Source organism: Pelodiscus sinensis, chromosome 15 (genome assembly GCF_052426305.1).
Source record: "Pelodiscus sinensis isolate ZL-2025 chromosome 15, ASM5242630v1, whole genome shotgun sequence".
Classification (NCBI taxonomy): domain Eukaryota; kingdom Metazoa; phylum Chordata; order Testudines; family Trionychidae; genus Pelodiscus; species Pelodiscus sinensis.
Genome location: NC_143066.1, coordinates 34,927,225 through 34,944,316, shown reverse-complemented (window position 1 = coordinate 34,944,316; position 17,092 = coordinate 34,927,225). Strand labels below are relative to the sequence as shown.

The 17,092-nt window shown below is 51.4% G+C and overlaps 1 protein-coding gene across 14 annotated transcripts in view; it reads right to left on the bottom strand.

The window, feature by feature from the left end:
- MPRIP (myosin phosphatase Rho interacting protein) overlaps positions 1-17,092 on the bottom strand; it is a 191,631-nt gene that overhangs the window by 41,205 nt on the left and 133,334 nt on the right. For 10 of the 14 annotated variants that reach the window (XM_089769309.1, XM_089769310.1, XM_089769308.1 and 7 more), the window contains 3 exons: positions 16,847-16,963; positions 14,415-14,465; positions 3,182-3,238 (listed from right to left, as the gene is read on the bottom strand). In XM_089769309.1, the coding sequence (XP_089625435.1) occupies positions 3,182-3,238; positions 14,415-14,465; positions 16,847-16,963 (225 nt within the window). The remainder of the gene's footprint in view (positions 1-3,181; positions 3,239-14,414; positions 14,466-16,846; positions 16,964-17,092) is intronic. The other 4 variants (XM_075899715.2, XM_075899722.2, XM_075899728.2 and 1 more) reach the window with 1 other exon arrangement.

The following is a 17,092-nucleotide window of genomic DNA, read 5'->3' as shown; positions in this document are numbered from 1 at the left end:
GATATAGGGCCATGGCCAGAAAAATCACCACAAATACGCTGTGTCTCTTGGATCTGCAGAGTCCTACCCTTTCAGTTTACGGACAAATTGTCGGGTTTAATGGCGGCATTCTTCGGCTCAGAAGGACGCGTTCTTTATGATTTATGAATTTGGATGGGGGATTCCTGTTTAGTTCTGGAGTGTACAGGAATTGGGTGGTTTTCCTTTAACTAGTTCATTTATGACCCTTCTAGTGGCACTCCCTGTATGTGATTCAGAGGCCCCCACAATCTCGCTAGAGCAGCAGTGTGTACCCGTAGCTAGGCGTTGCATTTTGCATGCATTTAGTATCAATTATTTGGACCCCGCTCATTGTGTTTGCGAGGGTTCTTCATATTATATCTATTGTGTTAAGAGCAAAAACCTCAATTTCCAAATATTTTCCCCTTTTTTTGGCTAAAGTACTCAACTATTATTATTTATATTACTGTTCCGCTTAGAAGTCCTAGTAATGGACCATAGTCCTCATTGCATTAAATACTTTACAAACCCGGAACAAAATTCTGCCCCAAAGAGCTTACAATTTTACATGAGAAAAGCCATGCTGGGTCAGACCAATGGTCCAGGTCTTCTAACAGTGGCCAGTTCCAGATACTTTTGAGTGAACAGAACACGACAAATGATCTAGTCCCAGCTTCGAGCAGTAACATAAGAATGGCCATACTAGGTTAGACCAATGAGCCATCGAAGTACGAGACAGGACACAAAGGATGGATACAGAAGTTTCTTTCAGAACTCACATTCTAGCCCTTCATTCAAAGTGTGGTAGCTAATAAAAATCAGTGTTTAATAAGTTAATTTTCTGCTGTGCTGCCAGGGAGATTCGAGTTCCTCCATCCAAGAGAACCAGATCAAACCGTTCTGTTTTCCTTCCTAAGTGTTGCCTCTCAATTACACTGCACTTGTGCTTCCAGCCAGAGCACTTTTGGGGACCCACAGTGGCTGCCTCAAGCATCCTATGGATGGGCGAGAGCTAGGGGATTATCTGGGGGCCTGGTGTGGTGACAGCAGGGGTCGCCCCTCTCACTCACTGCAGCAGTGGAAACAGGAATGGCCAGGCTGCCTGCTCCGCTCCACCCCACCACCCTCTCCTGGCCCGTTGCACATGGCTTCGCAGTGGTGGTGGAAACAGAGCACCACAGTCCCAGGGTGCTCCATTTCCCACTGCCATAGAGAAGCAGGGCGCAGCTGGCCAGAAGGGTGGTGTGGCAGGGCAGAGCAGGCTGCTGGGCCTCTCCAGTTCCCACCGCTGTGGTGAGTGCAGGAAGGGAGCTGATCCCTGCTGCCACTGCACCAGATGTACATAATCTCCTGGGCTGCATTGCTTGGAGGTGGGGGCAGAACAGGGATGGTGCTTAGGGAAGGGGTAGAGCAGGGGCAGTGCCAGCGGTATCTGGGAGGGTTGCCTGGGGCCCCAACCTCCCTCGGGATGGTCCTGCTTCCAGCCATTTTTGGACACAAAGAAAAAAACATTTCCCGATGAGAACTGAACCCTTTCAAACCTAAGAACATGAGAACGGCCATACTGGGTCAGACCAAAGGTCCATCTAGCTCAGTGCCCTGTCTTCCAACAGTGGCCAATGCCAGATGCTCCCAAAGAGACTGAAATGAATAGGCAATCATCAAGTGATCCCTCCCCTGTTGCCCATTCCCAGCTTTTGGCAGACAGAGGTTAGGGACACCATTCCTACCCTGGATCTCCTCTCCCAATTTGCAGTACCCCCAAAAGAGCTGGCTCTCTTTTGATTCCAGACTGCAGGGCTGGGGATTAATAGAAGGGGCAGAGCCTAGATCTTCACACAGCAGCAGCAGGAGAGCACTGCTAAACTGAATGCACTGGATGCACAAAGAAGCAAAGAACAAACATTTCATTTTCACAGTCAGTCAGTCAGTCTCTCCCCTGATGGTAAGAGCATTCTGAGCACAGAATAGACTCCCCATCAATTCTCCAAGTTGCAGCCTCGGTAGCCTAGCCCCAGCTTACACACAGACCACATCACTGCCTGCCAACCCCATGTAAATCATTTGCTCCCCTGTGTCCTCCGCAAACGGATCGGGGGGAGGGGGAAGACATGGAGAAAATCAAGGGAGGGGTTTATTTATAAAGAATAAAATGAGCTCAGTCACAGCCCCATATCACTGCCAGCCTATAAGGCTGTAGGAGCTGAGCACTTAACCAAGGGGAAGGAGAGAGAGGTGGGAAGCTGGTGCTTCCATTAGTGCCTTAATGGAGACATTTTTATTTAATCTAATTGCTTGCTCACATCACTTCTGTGATTCTGAGCATGCCTGTTCTGCACCTGAAGCTGAAGAGGTGGCTGTGACCACAAGGGAAAAGGGTTCAAGAGAACTAATGCTACAGCCCACGCTGACCTCAGCTCCCTAGAAACTCACTAAATGACAGTCAGGTGCTGGGGTCTGAATCTTCTGCAATGCAGAAGGCCAGCCATTCCTGCCTAAGCAGACCCTGCTTGTGTGCTGGTGTGTGGGGCGGGGGAGATATGTGGAGCTCACATAGCAACGGCTGCCTGGCCTGTGCCATGCTGTGGATTTGACAGAGCTCTCCCTGCACACTGTTGCCAAGATGCCTCCATCTGGTCTCCCAAGTATAAAACAGGGCTAATCCAGAGCTACCTTGCAGGGGCAGTAGAGATTTGTTACTGTGGGAAGGTGGAAAGTGCTATACAACATCTCTCTCCCTCTCCCTTATTAATCTGTCCGGACCAGGCTGTCATGGTTCAGCCACTAGGTAGGAAGCCCTTGAAATGTAGCTGCTGTAGGGGAGTGACACCAGCGGTGACAGTAGAAATCTTGAGTTGTGTCCCAGGGGCTGGACAGAGTGGACAGCCTTTTGTGTTCATCTTTAACACAGGATCTCTCCTGCCCACACCTGAGCAATCACACACACACACACACACACACACACACACACACACACACACACCCCCCAACCCTGCCACCACCCCCACCCTGGCCATTTGTTTGGATTGTGAGTACAGCCACAGCACCATATGCACAAATGTAGGCAGACAACTGCACCAAGCTACAAAAAGGATGCCATGTCACATGTGGACTAGTGCATGGTTACACAAACACTGACTGACCACAGCATCCAAAAAGGAGCATGTCCCGGTAGACTTACCTGCCCATCTTCGTACTGCTTTGTCAGCCATCCCTTCTTGAAGTTCAGCAGGTCAGGCTACAAGGAGAGGAAAGAAAAGGAGGCATTTGGAGATTTTCAAGGATTCAGATGAAGTGCCAGCTTCCAACTCTACCAGATAGAAATCCCACATACAATATACAATATAATCCAGCAATGCCAAAAGGTCCTTTGGGCCACCAGAGTGGAAGGGAAGCTGAAGAACAGCACGTGGAAGGAAAAGACCCCATGCAGGTTTTACTCAGGCCAGGTCTACTCAGCATTTTTCTTCCCATTTCCCACCCTTGCATGAATACCAGTGCAGCTCCCCAAAGGGAATGCTGGTGCAGGCAAGGCTGCTGGCCCCTTAACCACCGCCATCTAGACATGAAGAAAAGGCTGTTGCAAAGCAAGGCCTTAATACCTCCGAGATTCGGTATCACGGTCACACAGGAGGTATTTTGCAGGGGAACACATGTGCCCTGTTGCCATTTCTTACACAGTTCCCCCACATAAAGAGCAGCTAGTACAGCTAGAAGCAATGAAGAGCTGGCAAGTCCCCTGGATTGCTGGCTGGAAAAACTATTCTCTGTTCCCCAGTTCCTGATACACACAACAGCACAAGGCATAACCGGTGTTTTAATAAGGACTACACAGCTGTCCTACTTCCTCCAAGGCATCCCAAGTGTACAAGACAGAGTGCAGCAGTAGCAGGGCAGGGAGGAGTCAACAAAACAGAGCAAAAAATAACCTGAGGAAACTGTCCGGGGCAAGGGAGTGCCACACATCAGATGTGAGAGAGATGGAAATTCATAATCTCTCAGGGGGAAAAGCAAGCAGAGGGAAGGCCTCTAGCTGTGCAAAGCTCAACCTCATCATTGACCTTGACCAGCTAGTGGGGTCCAGTCGGGCTTTGGCCTTAGGGTTTGACAATCCAATCAGATCAAGTCCCACTATGTGAGAAAATAGGCCCTGTGGCTAGAAGAGCAGGAACCAAGAATCCTTTGGATTTTTGCTGTTTTAAGTGTAAAAAGAGGGCTGGATAGGTGTCTTTGCTAGTCTTTGTGGTGGCTGCATGGACAGAGATTGGGGCAAGGGCAAATTATTCACACTGGAGTTCAGCAAAGTGCAGGTTTGCCTGGCAGCAGCCCCACACAGCCAGCAGACACCTGCTCAAGAAGTCTCACACTTTTGCTTCCTCCCATCATCCAAGAGTCAGCTTTTGCTCCATGCTGGCCAGACTGCACAGAATTAGTCCATGCTACTGGAGCAGGAAAACAGGAGAGAAAGGGGAGAGAAGATGATGCTGATGCAGGATCCCAGCCAGTGTTCTAAGATGTGCGGCAGCGCAGCTTCACAGGTGATTCAGCCGCCCTGCCCAGGCAGTCAGCTCCACGCCTGGAGCCCTGAGCCTCTGACTGGGCAGGGCTGATGAATCACTTGTGAAGCTGTGCGGCCTGCAGCTTAGAGGGAACACTGGTCCCAGCCTTTTTATCCAGCACCTCTTGCTGGGCTTCTCCATTGTTTCAACCAAAGCAGTGCCAGCCAGGTGCAGTCCGCCAATATGCCTCATGGGGGTAAGGAGAGGCAGAGTATCGCCCGAGTGCCATATTATTGCTCAATTCCAGGTGTTACACACAAGCTTTCATCCTTAGAGACCTGGCAAGTGACATCCACGATTGCAGCTTTCGCTGGTGTAATGGGGAAGCAGATTTTTCTCCAAAGCAAGGCAGGTTCTAAAGGCCCCACCCCCATGAGCTCTTAGGTACCAAACGCTGGAGTCTGCTAGCCCAGCCAGAAAGCCCAGGCCTACCTTATCCTTGCGGCTCTTCATTAGTCTCCCATCCACAAAGCCTCCTTGCCCTCACTCCCTGCTTCTCTGCCTCTATATTTATAAACTCTGCCAGGCATGGCTGGCAGCTGGCAGTCACGTGGTACAGTGCACATCAACAGACGACTGAGTTCCTCTTTACAAGGCCTTGAAATACCCTAGAGGTTTGCGTGGAGGGAGTACCAGCATCTCATAACCCCATATGGAACCCTGGTCAGATTTCCTTATAAGTGGCTTTAACAGTAGGCTGCAGCTAAAAGAACAGCCATTAGTCCTGGAGAAGGGACTTTTCCACACAGGGATAAGCTGAAAGTTTCTTATTTCCCATCCTGTTTATTGCATATTAAAGTAGGCGGTGGATATATTTTCCCTCCATCACTGATTAGCTCCCTCCTTCCGCTTCAGCCAAGATATAATCCTGTTTTGGGGACATCACAACCGGTTGTTGTGAAAGTGATGGATGCCAAGCATTGTGGCTTTGAGTCCTCACAGCAGGATCAAGTCAGAGGAGCAGCTGGGAGCGGAGGAGGAGGAGGAGAAGGAGAGAAGCCAGGTTTAAATGAACCAGTACAAATCGACTGGAAATGGCAAAGGAATCCGTGAGCACAGGGGAAAAGAAATCAAAACAGAAATCTATTAAATCCTGTTTGTCCTGAAAATACTCAGGTCTCTATGGGGAAGGGTACCCAGTTCAGCATCACAAAAAAAAAAAAAATCACAGGTAAATTTCTGAACACGGCTCCCGAAATACTACGGCATCTAAGGAGGACACAGGAAAGAGTTTCACTAATGACTAGGGCCACCCTGCATTTACAGTAGCATGACCAGGTGGGATACACTCACTGTCTCCTAAAAAATAATCCCTGTTGAAAAGGCAGCCGTGAATGCTGCATGGATTTGGCATAGGTAAGGACTGGGTTGAGTACAAGAATGGTTACTTACCTGTAACTGTTGTTCTTCAAGATGTGTTGCTCATGTCCATTCGAAGTAGGTGTGCGCGCCGCGTGCACCACGTCTTCCGGAGCGTTTTCCCTAGCGGTACCTGTAGCGCCGGCGGGGCGCCCCCTGGAGTGGCGCCGCCAAGGCGGGGCATAAGTACCCCTGCCGGCGCTGCCCCACCTCAGTTCCTTCTTGCTGGAGATTCCGACAAAGGGGAGGTAGGGTGGGAATCGAATGGACATGAGCAACACATCTCGAAGAACAACAGTTACAGGAAAGTAACCGTTCTTTTCTTCTTCGAGTGGTTGCTCATGTCCATTCGAAGTAGGTGACTACCAAGCTAACCCCCCAGGAGGAGGAGGGGTCGGAACAGTCATATCACCCGAGTCATGAAAGAAGATGAACCATAAGCAGATTTATTTGAACAAATAAACGGTGACAAATCACCAACCCAAAACAAGACAACCAGATCTATACATTTACATATTTACATCACAGATTGGAGGACTGCAGAGCCCACCCTTGCATCCTCCCTGGCCTGTTGAGGTAGCGCATAATGTGTTGTAAATGTGTGTAGGGAAGCCCAGGTGGCTGCCCTGCAAATGTCTGTGATCGGTACTTGGGCACCAAAGGCTACCGAGGACGCCTGCGCCCTGGTAGAATGTGCCTTCACCCTGGGTGGGGTTTTACCAGCCAGTTGGTAACACTCTACTATACATTGCACCACCCATCTTGATAACCTTTGCGTAGAAATAGGTGAACCTTTTCCCTTTCCCCCAAATGTGACAAACAACTGTTGGGATTTACGGAAGGGCTTGGTTCGGTCGATATAAAAAGCCAGCGCCCGCTTGGCATCTAGGGAGTGTAGAACACGCTCCTTAGGGGATGCATGAGGTTTAGGGAAGAACACCGGTAAATAAATCTCCTGGGATAGGTGAAAGGGGGAAACCACCTTCGGGAGGAAGGCTGGATGAGGTCGTAGCCTCACATTATCACGTGAAAAAACAAGGTAGGGCGGCTCTATAGTCAGCGCTCTTAACTGATACCCTTCTAGCAGACGTAATGGCTACTATGAAAGCAACCTTCACTGAAAGGTGCCTCAGTGAACAGGTAGCCAAAGGCTCGAAGGGAGGGGACATAAGCCTGTGGAGGACCAGGTTGAGGTTCCATTCAGGGTATGGAGCCCTCACCGAGGGGTACAGTTTCTCCAAACCCGTAAGATACCTTTTAACCACCTGGTTAGAAAAAAGAGAGGCTCCTGCCGTACCGACATGGAAGGCGGAGAGATGCGCCACATGGACTTTAATAGAAGAAAAGGACAGGCCAGAAGAATGGAGTTGAAAGAGATAGTCGAGAATAGCTGGAATAGGGGCCGAGGACAGCTGTACTCCTCTCCGGGACGCCCAAGACGAGAAGCGCCGCCACTTGGCAGCGTACGACCATCTAGTAGAGGGCTTCCTACTGCTAAGGAGCACCATCTGTACCTTTCGGGAACATTCCCTTTCCGGCTGGTTCAACCACGGATAAACCAGGCCATCAGATGGAGAGACCGGAGATCTGGGTGAACCATTATTCTTCCGTCCCAAGGTTGGGTTAGCAGGTCCCGAACTGGAGGGAGTGCTATGGGGTCCTGGGTCAGCATGTCCACCAGGATGGGGAACCAAAACTGTCTGGGCCACCTGGGTTTATGAGGATGATCGAGGACCTGAAAGTTCTCGCTCTGGTCAACACCCTGGAGATTAGCGGGAATGGGGGAAAAGCATAGAGGACGCCCTTTGGCCACGTGGTCGTTAGGGTGTCTCCCTTGGAAAAATTCCCCAGCCCCAGCAGGGAACAGTAGTTCCTGCATTTCGTATTGCGTGCCGAGGCAAACAGGTCTAGGTGGGGATAGTCCCACCTGCGGAAAACCTGGCTGAGGACAGAGTCCTTGAGCGACCACTCGTGGGCTCCAAAGGATCTGCTCAGTGTGTCTGCAAGCAGGTTCTTGCACCCGGGGAGGTACTCCACCTGAGACGTGATGTCGTGCGTGACACATAGATGCCATAGAAGCAGGGCCTCCTTGCACAGAGGTGGTGAACATGCCCCACCCTGCTTGTTGAGGTACAAAACCGCTGCAGTGTTGTCCATACGTACCAGGATGGAGCGCTGGGAGAGCCTCGGCAGGAATGCTTCGCAGGCCTTCCTCACCGCTCGCAGTTCCCAGACGTTGATGTGCAGGGACCGTTCGGAAGGGGACCAGAGGCCCTGAGTTCTGTGGCACCCAAGGTGTGCACCCTATCCTAGGTCGGACGCATCGGTGACCAGAGTCAGCGAGGGGGGAGGGGCGTTGAAGGGAACCCCGCTGCGCACCACAGATTCCTGGGTCCACCAGAGTAGGGAATCCAGAATGTCCGGGGGCACTGATACTATGGAGTCCCATAGGCCCTTGGACTGGCAGAAGGCCTTTGTCAACCACGCCTGCAGAGGTATCATCCTCATCCTGGCATGTCGCACTGTATAAGTGCAAGCTGCCATATGGCCCAGGAGCCTGGAGCAGACTCGAGGAGTCGTGATGGGGAACCAGATTAGTTCCGAGATCAGCTCCACTATGGAGAGGAACCTGCTGTGGGGTAGAAACGCTCTTGCCACCCTTGCATCGAGGAGGGCTCCCACAAACTCTATGCTCTGGGAGGGGGTCAGGGATGACTTTGACATTTATCAAGAGCCCCAGCCTTAAGAAGAGAGCTCTTATGAGTGATACGTGAGCTTCTACCTGCTCATACGAGCGACCTCGGATTAACCAATTGTCGAGATACGGGAACACGTGTACCCCTCGATTGCGCAGAAAGGCGGCAACCACAGCCATACATTTTGTGAATACCCTTGGCGCAGTACATAACCCAAAGGGGAGTACCGTAAACTGAAAACGGAGATGGCCCACCATACCCCGGAGAAACCTCCTGTGACCGGGCTTGATAGCCACATGGAAATAGATCTTTAGATCGAGAGTCCCGTACCGGTCGCCCAGTTGAAGCACTGGGATGACCGAGGCTAAAGTCACCATTCTGAACTTGTGTTTTACCACTGCCTTGTTTAAGAACCGAAGGTCCAGGATAGGACGAACTCCCCCTTTTGGTTTTGGGACGACAAAATAACGGGAGTAAAACCCCTTGCCCCGCTAGTGCGGGGAAACCCTTTCTATTGCCCCTTTTTCGAGGAGTGCCCCCACTTCCTGAAGTAGGATGTGTTCGTGAGGGGTGTCCCTTGTTAGGGACAGGGTAGGGGGTTTTGAAGGCGGTGGGCCCAGGAACGGGATAGAATAGCCCGAATGTACAATATTCAGGACCCAGGCATCTGATGTTATTCGGGCCTATGCCTGGGCAAAACGGGAAAGCCGGGACCCGAACAGAGGACCAGAGTGGCAGACTGGTACAAGACTCTCTAACGCCATGTCAAATTTGAGGTTTGCCCTGATTAGAAGGGCCGTGGGGGCCAGCCTGCTGGGGATCTGACCTGGGGCGACGACGTCGACCCCTAGACCCTTGAGGGTGCGCGGCCACCCCGGAACCTCCACCGGAGGCCCGGGAGCGGCACCTCCAGAAGTCCCCACGGGGGATCTGGGGCAGCGCTCTACCCTGTTGCCTAAAAGGCAGTTGTCGCCACTGCGTGGCTGGCGTATGTATGTCTAAGGACTTCAGGGTTGTCCTAGTGTCTTTTAGGGTATGGAGCCTGGAATCCGTGTGCTCCGAGAGCAAGGCCTTCCCTTCAAAGGGCAAGTCCTGGATGGTATGCTGGACGTCCGCGGGGATCCCCAAGACGTGGAGCCACGCTCCACAGCGCATAACAACACCTGTCGCCATGGTGTGGGCTGCCGAGTCCACGGTGTCCAAAGCCGCTTGGAGGGCAGTTCGTGTAATGACTTTACCCTTGGAAGCCATAGCTGCAAACTCCTGGCGGTCCTCCATCGGGAGTCAGCCTTTAAATTTTTCGACCGCCTGCCAGGTGTTGAAAGCGTACCTGCTCAGCATCGCCTGTTGGTTGGCGATACAGAGCTGCAGAGCACCTGTAGCGTATACCTTGCGGCCCAATGAGTCCAGCTTCTTAGGTTCCCTTGCCTTCGGTGAAGGACCGGGTTAGGGAAGCCTTTCTTTTTGGGCCGTGGCTTGCACGACCAATGATCCCGGGATGGGTTGGGAGTAAAGGAAGTCGTGACCCGACTGCAGGACGAAATAACGCCTTTCTACCCCCTTTTGGGTAGGAGTCAGAGTTGCTGGCGTTTGCCACAGGGCATTAGTAATTTTTGAAACCATCTTGTTAAGTGGTAGAGCGAACCACGCAGGGGTGTCCTCAGTGAGGATGTCTACCATCGGGTTGGTATCCTCAATTATGGGCTCAACCAGAACAGCCAGGTTGGAAGCCATGCGCCGCAGGAGATCCATTGATGGTAGCCCGGGCGCTGGGTCTGCCAGTGCCTCATCGGGGGAGGACGACGACGACGACTCCTGGACCAACAGGGGAGCCGTCGCAGTCAACTGCGGGGCCGGTTGGGAGGCCCGAGCTTCCGGAGGGGCTGTCTCCAGCACTGGTGGTTGCGGTGCCACAGGGTCTTGTTGTGGCACTCGAAGGAGGGAGGGGGGCACCCTAGACAGGGACGCAGAGGGATGGGAACGGTGCTCTGAAGCCTCCAACCCCATAGAAGGAGGTGGTTGTCCCTGCCACTGATAGGCCCAGGGAGTCCAAAAAGGCCACTGCGGGTGCGGGGGCCACACCTGCTGGTTGTGGTCCCTTCGGTGCCTAGATCTGGATCTGTGCATCGAAGAAGCTCCCGAAGACCCTGATCGCACCGATGCCGCGTCCGAGTCCGAAGAGTAGTCGGATTCCGGCCACGGGGGAGCAGACGAGGAGTGCGGCGTGAACTTGGCCATCGACTCCGGTTTTCCCGCATGCGCACGGCGAGGACGTGCCGTCTGCAGTGCCAGGGGACCCAGACCCGGTGCGGCAAACTCGGATGGCGCAGACAACTGCGGCACCGGGGTACCCAAGCCTGGTGCCGCTTGCGGCGCCCTTTGCGGTACTGAGGTGCTCAGGCTCGGTGCCTTGTGCGCCATTTGTGGCACCGAGGTGCTCAGGCTTGGTGCCGTGTGCGCCAATTGTAGCACCGGGGTGCCAAGGCCCAGTGTCGGCTGCGTCGCCAGTAGCTGCGGTACCAAGGTGCTCAGGCTCGGTGCCAGTTGCGATGCCTGGAGCTGTGGCACCGGGGTGCCCAGGCCCGGTGCCGGTTGCTTGGCCAGCAGGTACGGCACCGAGGTGCTCAGGCTCGATGCCGACCGAGTCGTGCCCAACTGGAACGGTACCGGGGTGCCCATGCCCGGTACCGGGGTAGACCACTGGGTCGATGCCAGTGCCGATGACGGCATGGAGACGGACGTCGACTCTTGGGAAGCCAGATAGCCTTGGGAATATGGCACCGGTACGGCCAAGCGGGGCTCTGGCAACTTGGGGAGCAGCGGCCTGCCATGGCTCGAAGCTCCCTGGAAATGATGACCCGGCATCGTGAAGGGGCCCGTAGTAGTAGCGGGAGCCGAACCCACCGTGGTTGGTCCCGACGCATACGCCACTGTAGCATGCCGACCCTGGTCATGCAAGGGCGACAGCGGTGCCCTTCGGGCTTGCCCCGTGGGCGACCTCGACCCGCCCGAGTCAGCCGACTTCAAAGGTGTCTGGCGTAAACGGACGATGAGAGGGCAGGCGGCCAAGGCTCGCTAGACCCCCTCGGTGCCGACGGTGCACCGGAGGGGAGGCGCGTACCGGTGAGCTGCCGGTGCAGTGTCCAGCCGACGTCAGCTTCTTGGACGGGGACCTGCCCCGGGACTTCTTCACCCTCTTAGAAGGGGGAGAGTGAGACCGGTGCCGGGATCTTGACGCCGACGTCCGGTGCCGGGGTACGGCCTCGCGCGTGGAGGCCGGTGCGCTGTGCACCGCAGGCTGGTCCGGCGGTGCCGGTTGAAGCGCCGACTCCATGAGGAGAAGCTTCAAGCGGGAAACTCTGTCCTTTCTAGTACGAGGCTTGAAAGACTTGCAGATTTTGCAGGCAATTGCCAAATGGGCCTCACCCAGACACTTAAGGCAGCTGTCGTGGGGGTCGCCCCAGGGCATAAACTTCCCGCAGTCAGCGCACGTTTTAAAGCCTTGCGGCCCTGGCATTCTTTACCCCCAAGGGGGGAGAAGGAACAAAACAAAAAACCTAACTATCTAATTACACAACTATTTACAAAGTGAGAAACGGGAACCATTAACCTAACAGCTAGAGAGAGAGAGACACGCTCCAACGACCAACACGGCAGTAAGAAGGAACTGAGGTGGGGCAGCGCCGGCAGGGGTACTTATGCCCGCCATGGTGGCGCCACTCCAGGGGGCGCCCCGCCGGCGCTACGGGTACCGCTAGGGAAAACGCTCCGGAAGACGTGGTGCACGCGGCGTGCACACCTACTTCGAATAGACATGAGCAACCACTCGAAGAAGAACCAGAGCTTCCAGAAACAAAACTCACTAAGCTATGTGAGCTGCAGCATCTTTAACACAGCTACCCCTTTGATGCATAAAATTAGTCTGTATCTGCAAAAACAAGGAGTCCTGTGGAACCTTAAAGACTAATTTATTTATTTGTGCATAAGCTTTCAAAGGCAAAGACCCACTGCGTCAGATGGCATGTCACAAAAACTTATGCCCAAATACATCTATTAGTCTTTAAGGTGCCACATACTCTTGGTTTTCAATTTTACGATTGGTTAACCTAAAGAAACAGCATTCATTTTCTTGTGAGCCGGGTTCTCATCAGACTACTGGGGTCTTGCTGATCAACAGCCTCTCTGCAGACGACAGCTTCACAATCACCCATGGAGAGCTGAAGAGCGCTCTCTACGGCTCCAAAGAAACTGTATTTTGGATCCTCGTTCACTCTTTCCCAACTGTGTGTTTTGCAAAGGAAAGCAGAACTAGTTAAGATGTTACAGAGTTTCATGGGCTCAATACTTATTAGCTGGAAAAAAAACCTGTAAGGGAAGGACAGAGGCATCACTGCAGAAGGAATCTGGGAGGAGCAAAATTGCGTCAGCCTCTAGAACGTCATATGTGATTATATTACATCCTGAAAAGTGGGATAGAGCATATGGACATATTAAAAGTCTGGAGCAGGGGGGTCAGTAACTGCCCCCCTCCTTGCATCACAGCAAATGAAACCCCTGGGGAAGAATCTTCTATTAAAGCAGAGTAAGATCTCTGCTTAGCAAATCATCAAACTCTATTCGAGCACTTAGTTTTAATGTAGTGAAACTAAGTATTTAAAAGCCATGGGAGCAAGAAGATGCTAAGTTGCCTAACCAGTTAGAGAACCATATTTTGAGGCAGAAGAAGGGGTTTCACTGAAACACTGACCCTGAATGAGAAGACAACAGAGCTCTTGAACCATAAGCTGGCAGCGAGCCTCAAGCCCAAGCGAACAGACAAGCAGCACCGGTATCATGGCAGGGGCAGAGCAGCTCAGACTATCCACCTGAGCTTAGAGCCAAGGGGTCAGGTGGGCTGACGGGCAGCTAGCCTGAGCTGCCACAGGGGTCATGCCAGTTGGAGCGGAGCTAGTGTTCATCTGCCTCTCTGGGCTGGGCAGGCTCACTCCCAGCTGCACCGTGGACATGCCTTTAGGCCAAGGATGGGCAAAGTATGGCTTGTGGGCCAGATCCAGGCCACTGCAGCCCAGCGGGCACACAGGCAGTCTGCCTGCTTGCTGTGGCCCCAAATGCTACTCAAAGCAGCTGGCTGCTCAGGCAAGCATGTCTCTGCATGCATGCCCCTTGGGAGAGGGGGGCAGCAGGTCTCTGTGTCCTACTCCCACCCCTACCATCATTCTCACAACTTCCATTGGTCTGAAATCCACTGGGCCACTGGCTGGGAGCCACCTGCAGTAAGTGCCTCCCGGCCACAGCCTACACCTGGCACCTTTTCCCACAACCCAACTGCCTCCTGCATCGAAAACGCCTCCCAAATCCCACAATAGCTCCTGCACCCAAACTCCATCCATTAATATAATAGAAAAGTGCAGCCTGTGACCACTTACTAAATTCTTGGAGTATCCCCCTGTGAAATCTATTGCCATAGGCAATTCTGTCACTGCACCCAGTATTTGCTGCATGCCATGCACTCATGTGTGAAGAGGGGGATCAGTGCCTTTATACAAGCTACTAGAGCCAGAGCTTGAAAAGAGCCAGATGCTGGAACTAGCAACTCGTGGAGCAAGAAGGCCCATGACCAGGTCAAATAGAGGGATGTGCACAGACGGGGGGACAAAGGGACAGATGGAACAAGGACCTAAGGGACCCAAGTGACTTGACACCAGTGCTTCATCCACATGTGAATGATCCTCCACAAAACGAAGAAACCCCAACAACAAAGGTGAATGCAACCCTTAGCCTGTGTCTAAGAAAGACTTGCCTGATAATAAATGTTCCAGTCCCACAGGACTAGCCAAGTCTTCAGGGGAAACTTGGAATCAAAGTTATAAAAAAAGGGAGGGAGGGGGGAAATAAACCAGAGAGTGAACGAGGTTGGCAACAGAACTGTTCAGCTTCTGTTACTTTATCAGGATATGAACTGTTTCCTTCTGCCGCTTATTCCTTTATTTTGTAGCTCCTGCTGTTAATTGCACTATGTAATTCACTGCCTTAACCAAATGGTTAACCCAAAGTCACACTTCTTGAATTTTGGGAACAGTGCTAATAGTATAACAACAAAGTATAAATCCTACAGTAAAAACATATATAAATGCAATGCTTTGTGTGAACGCACACGCTGGGTGGGCGTGCATGTATGTACACAAAGCTTGAACAAAAGTTGTTTGCAGACAAACACACAGCACTTATTTATAACGGGTCAGGGGTCTTATGCACAGAACAGCATGCACATTTATACCACGCACTAGCATATGACATGGAGTAGGTGGGAGGAGAGCACTGCTTAAAGATATCTCATTTTGTTCTGCTAGCCTTAAGTCTGGTTAGCATTTGAATCAGAGGGAAACACAAAGCCTTATCAAAAATGTTGTGCAACAGAAATAATTTTTTTTAAACTATGCTGTGCTCACATTGGTAAATAAAGGCCTTTGTTGTCAAGGAATGCAAGCCTGGGAATCTACTTTATTGCACAGCAAAATAGAAGGAATAAAACTTCTGGAGAAGCTTTGGGTATTACTGCCCATCTTTAATATTGCTGGTTACAAGTGGAAGGAAGCTACGGATTTCATTTTCCAAGACTCTCTCAAGCTTTCTTCCACTGATGTCCACTTTGCATAAATACACAAAGTAAAAGCTTTTTAATGACACTTCAATCTTCATTTGTTAATTTTCCAATATATGCAAAGCCTAAATGTTATTATCGAACCACTTGGGAATGGTGAACTTGCAATTGATCCGATTATGGAGCAGTGAATGGGATCCAGGAAATTGTATTAACCTGCCACCTGCTGAAATGGTCTGATGCAGAGTAAGCTGCTCAGTTGGGAATGACACAGCATGGGAAAAAAGAAGGGAGGTGTTCCTTTTTGGTAATGGTTGGGTTGATTTGTCACCTTAAGCACATGGTACCTGTATGGTAAACCATAACATTCAGGTAATGAAATCTATCTATCTATCTATATATATGAAAAGATTTCCTGCCAAATGACAGAACACTTATGCTGGACAACAAAATGATATCACGTCATCAGCGTCAACACGCTCTCTCACAGCCAGAAAGAGGGGATAGGTAAGTGTAGCGAGCAGAGGGCGCAACCCTCTAGTATTACAGGAATTTTTTTTGGTCAAATAGGTAACTGAAACACCAGTTCCTAAATCAACTCCTGCATAGAATCGTAAGATCCTAGGGCTGGAAGAGATCTCAGGAGGGTCAATGAGTCCAGCCCCCTGCCCAAAGAAGGACCAATCCCAACTAAATCAACCCAGCCAGGGCTTTGTCAAGCCGAGACTTAAAAACCTCTAGGGATGGAGATTCCACCACCTCCCTAGATACCTTATTCCAGTACTTCATCACTCTCCTAGTGAAATAGTTTTTCTTAATATCCAACCTAGACCCCCCACACTGTAACTTGAGACCACTGCTCCTTGTTGTGCCATCTGTTACTACTGGGAACAGCCTCGCTCCATCTTCTCTGGAACCTCCCTTCCAGAAGTTGAAGGCTGCTGTCAAATCCCCCTCACTCTTCTCTTCTGCAGACTAAATAAGCCCAAATCCCTCAGCCTCTCCTCCTAGGTCATGTGCTCCAGTCCCCACATCCTTTCTATAGTGGAGGGCCCAGAACTGGACACAATACTCCAGATGTAGCTTCACCAATGGCAAATAAAGGGGAATAATCACTTCTCTAGATATGCTGGAAATGCTCCTCCTAATGCACCCCAATATGCCATTAGCCTTCTTGGCTACAAGGGCACACTGTTGGACTCACATCCAGCTTCTCATCCACTGTAATCCCCAGGTCCTTCTCTGCTGAACTGCTACTTAGCCAGTCGGTCCCCAGCCTGTAACAGTGCATCTGTTTAATGCTCTTAGGAAAACAAACCTCTTCTCTAGATCGCTACATCTCTACTGCCCTGGCAGTGGGATGGGTTAGATAAATGACAGAATTTCTCTTTTCCAGATCTAGCTATTACCATACTAAGGGCCAAATTCATATTGGGTTCAAATCAATGGAATTGCAGCAGTTTACATCAGATCTGAATTTGGCCCCAAGTCCTTGATGGTGGTTGAGAGCAATGGCAGAGGAGCTTTCAGAAGGCTAACCATCTGAAAGAGATGTATCATTTCCATTCACACCAAGCCATTGCCTTAATTCCCATGTGCTAGCATAGGATTAAAAACCTTTTTGGGCTCACCGTCATGGAGGACTCAGTGGACCTTCTATCCAGTGATTTTGCTCTACGGTGTGGAGACAAAGGGGAAGAGGAGACTTCCAGGATGGATCCTACTGCTGCAGTTTCTGAGGTGAGGTCCTGAAATGAGACAATAGCCCAGATTGCCAAAATAACAACCCAGAACAGCAACTCCCGTCTCTCACAATGTGAAAGACCCATGGTATATTTCTTAGACCCAACAATTAAAATTAATGAGCTGACACCATA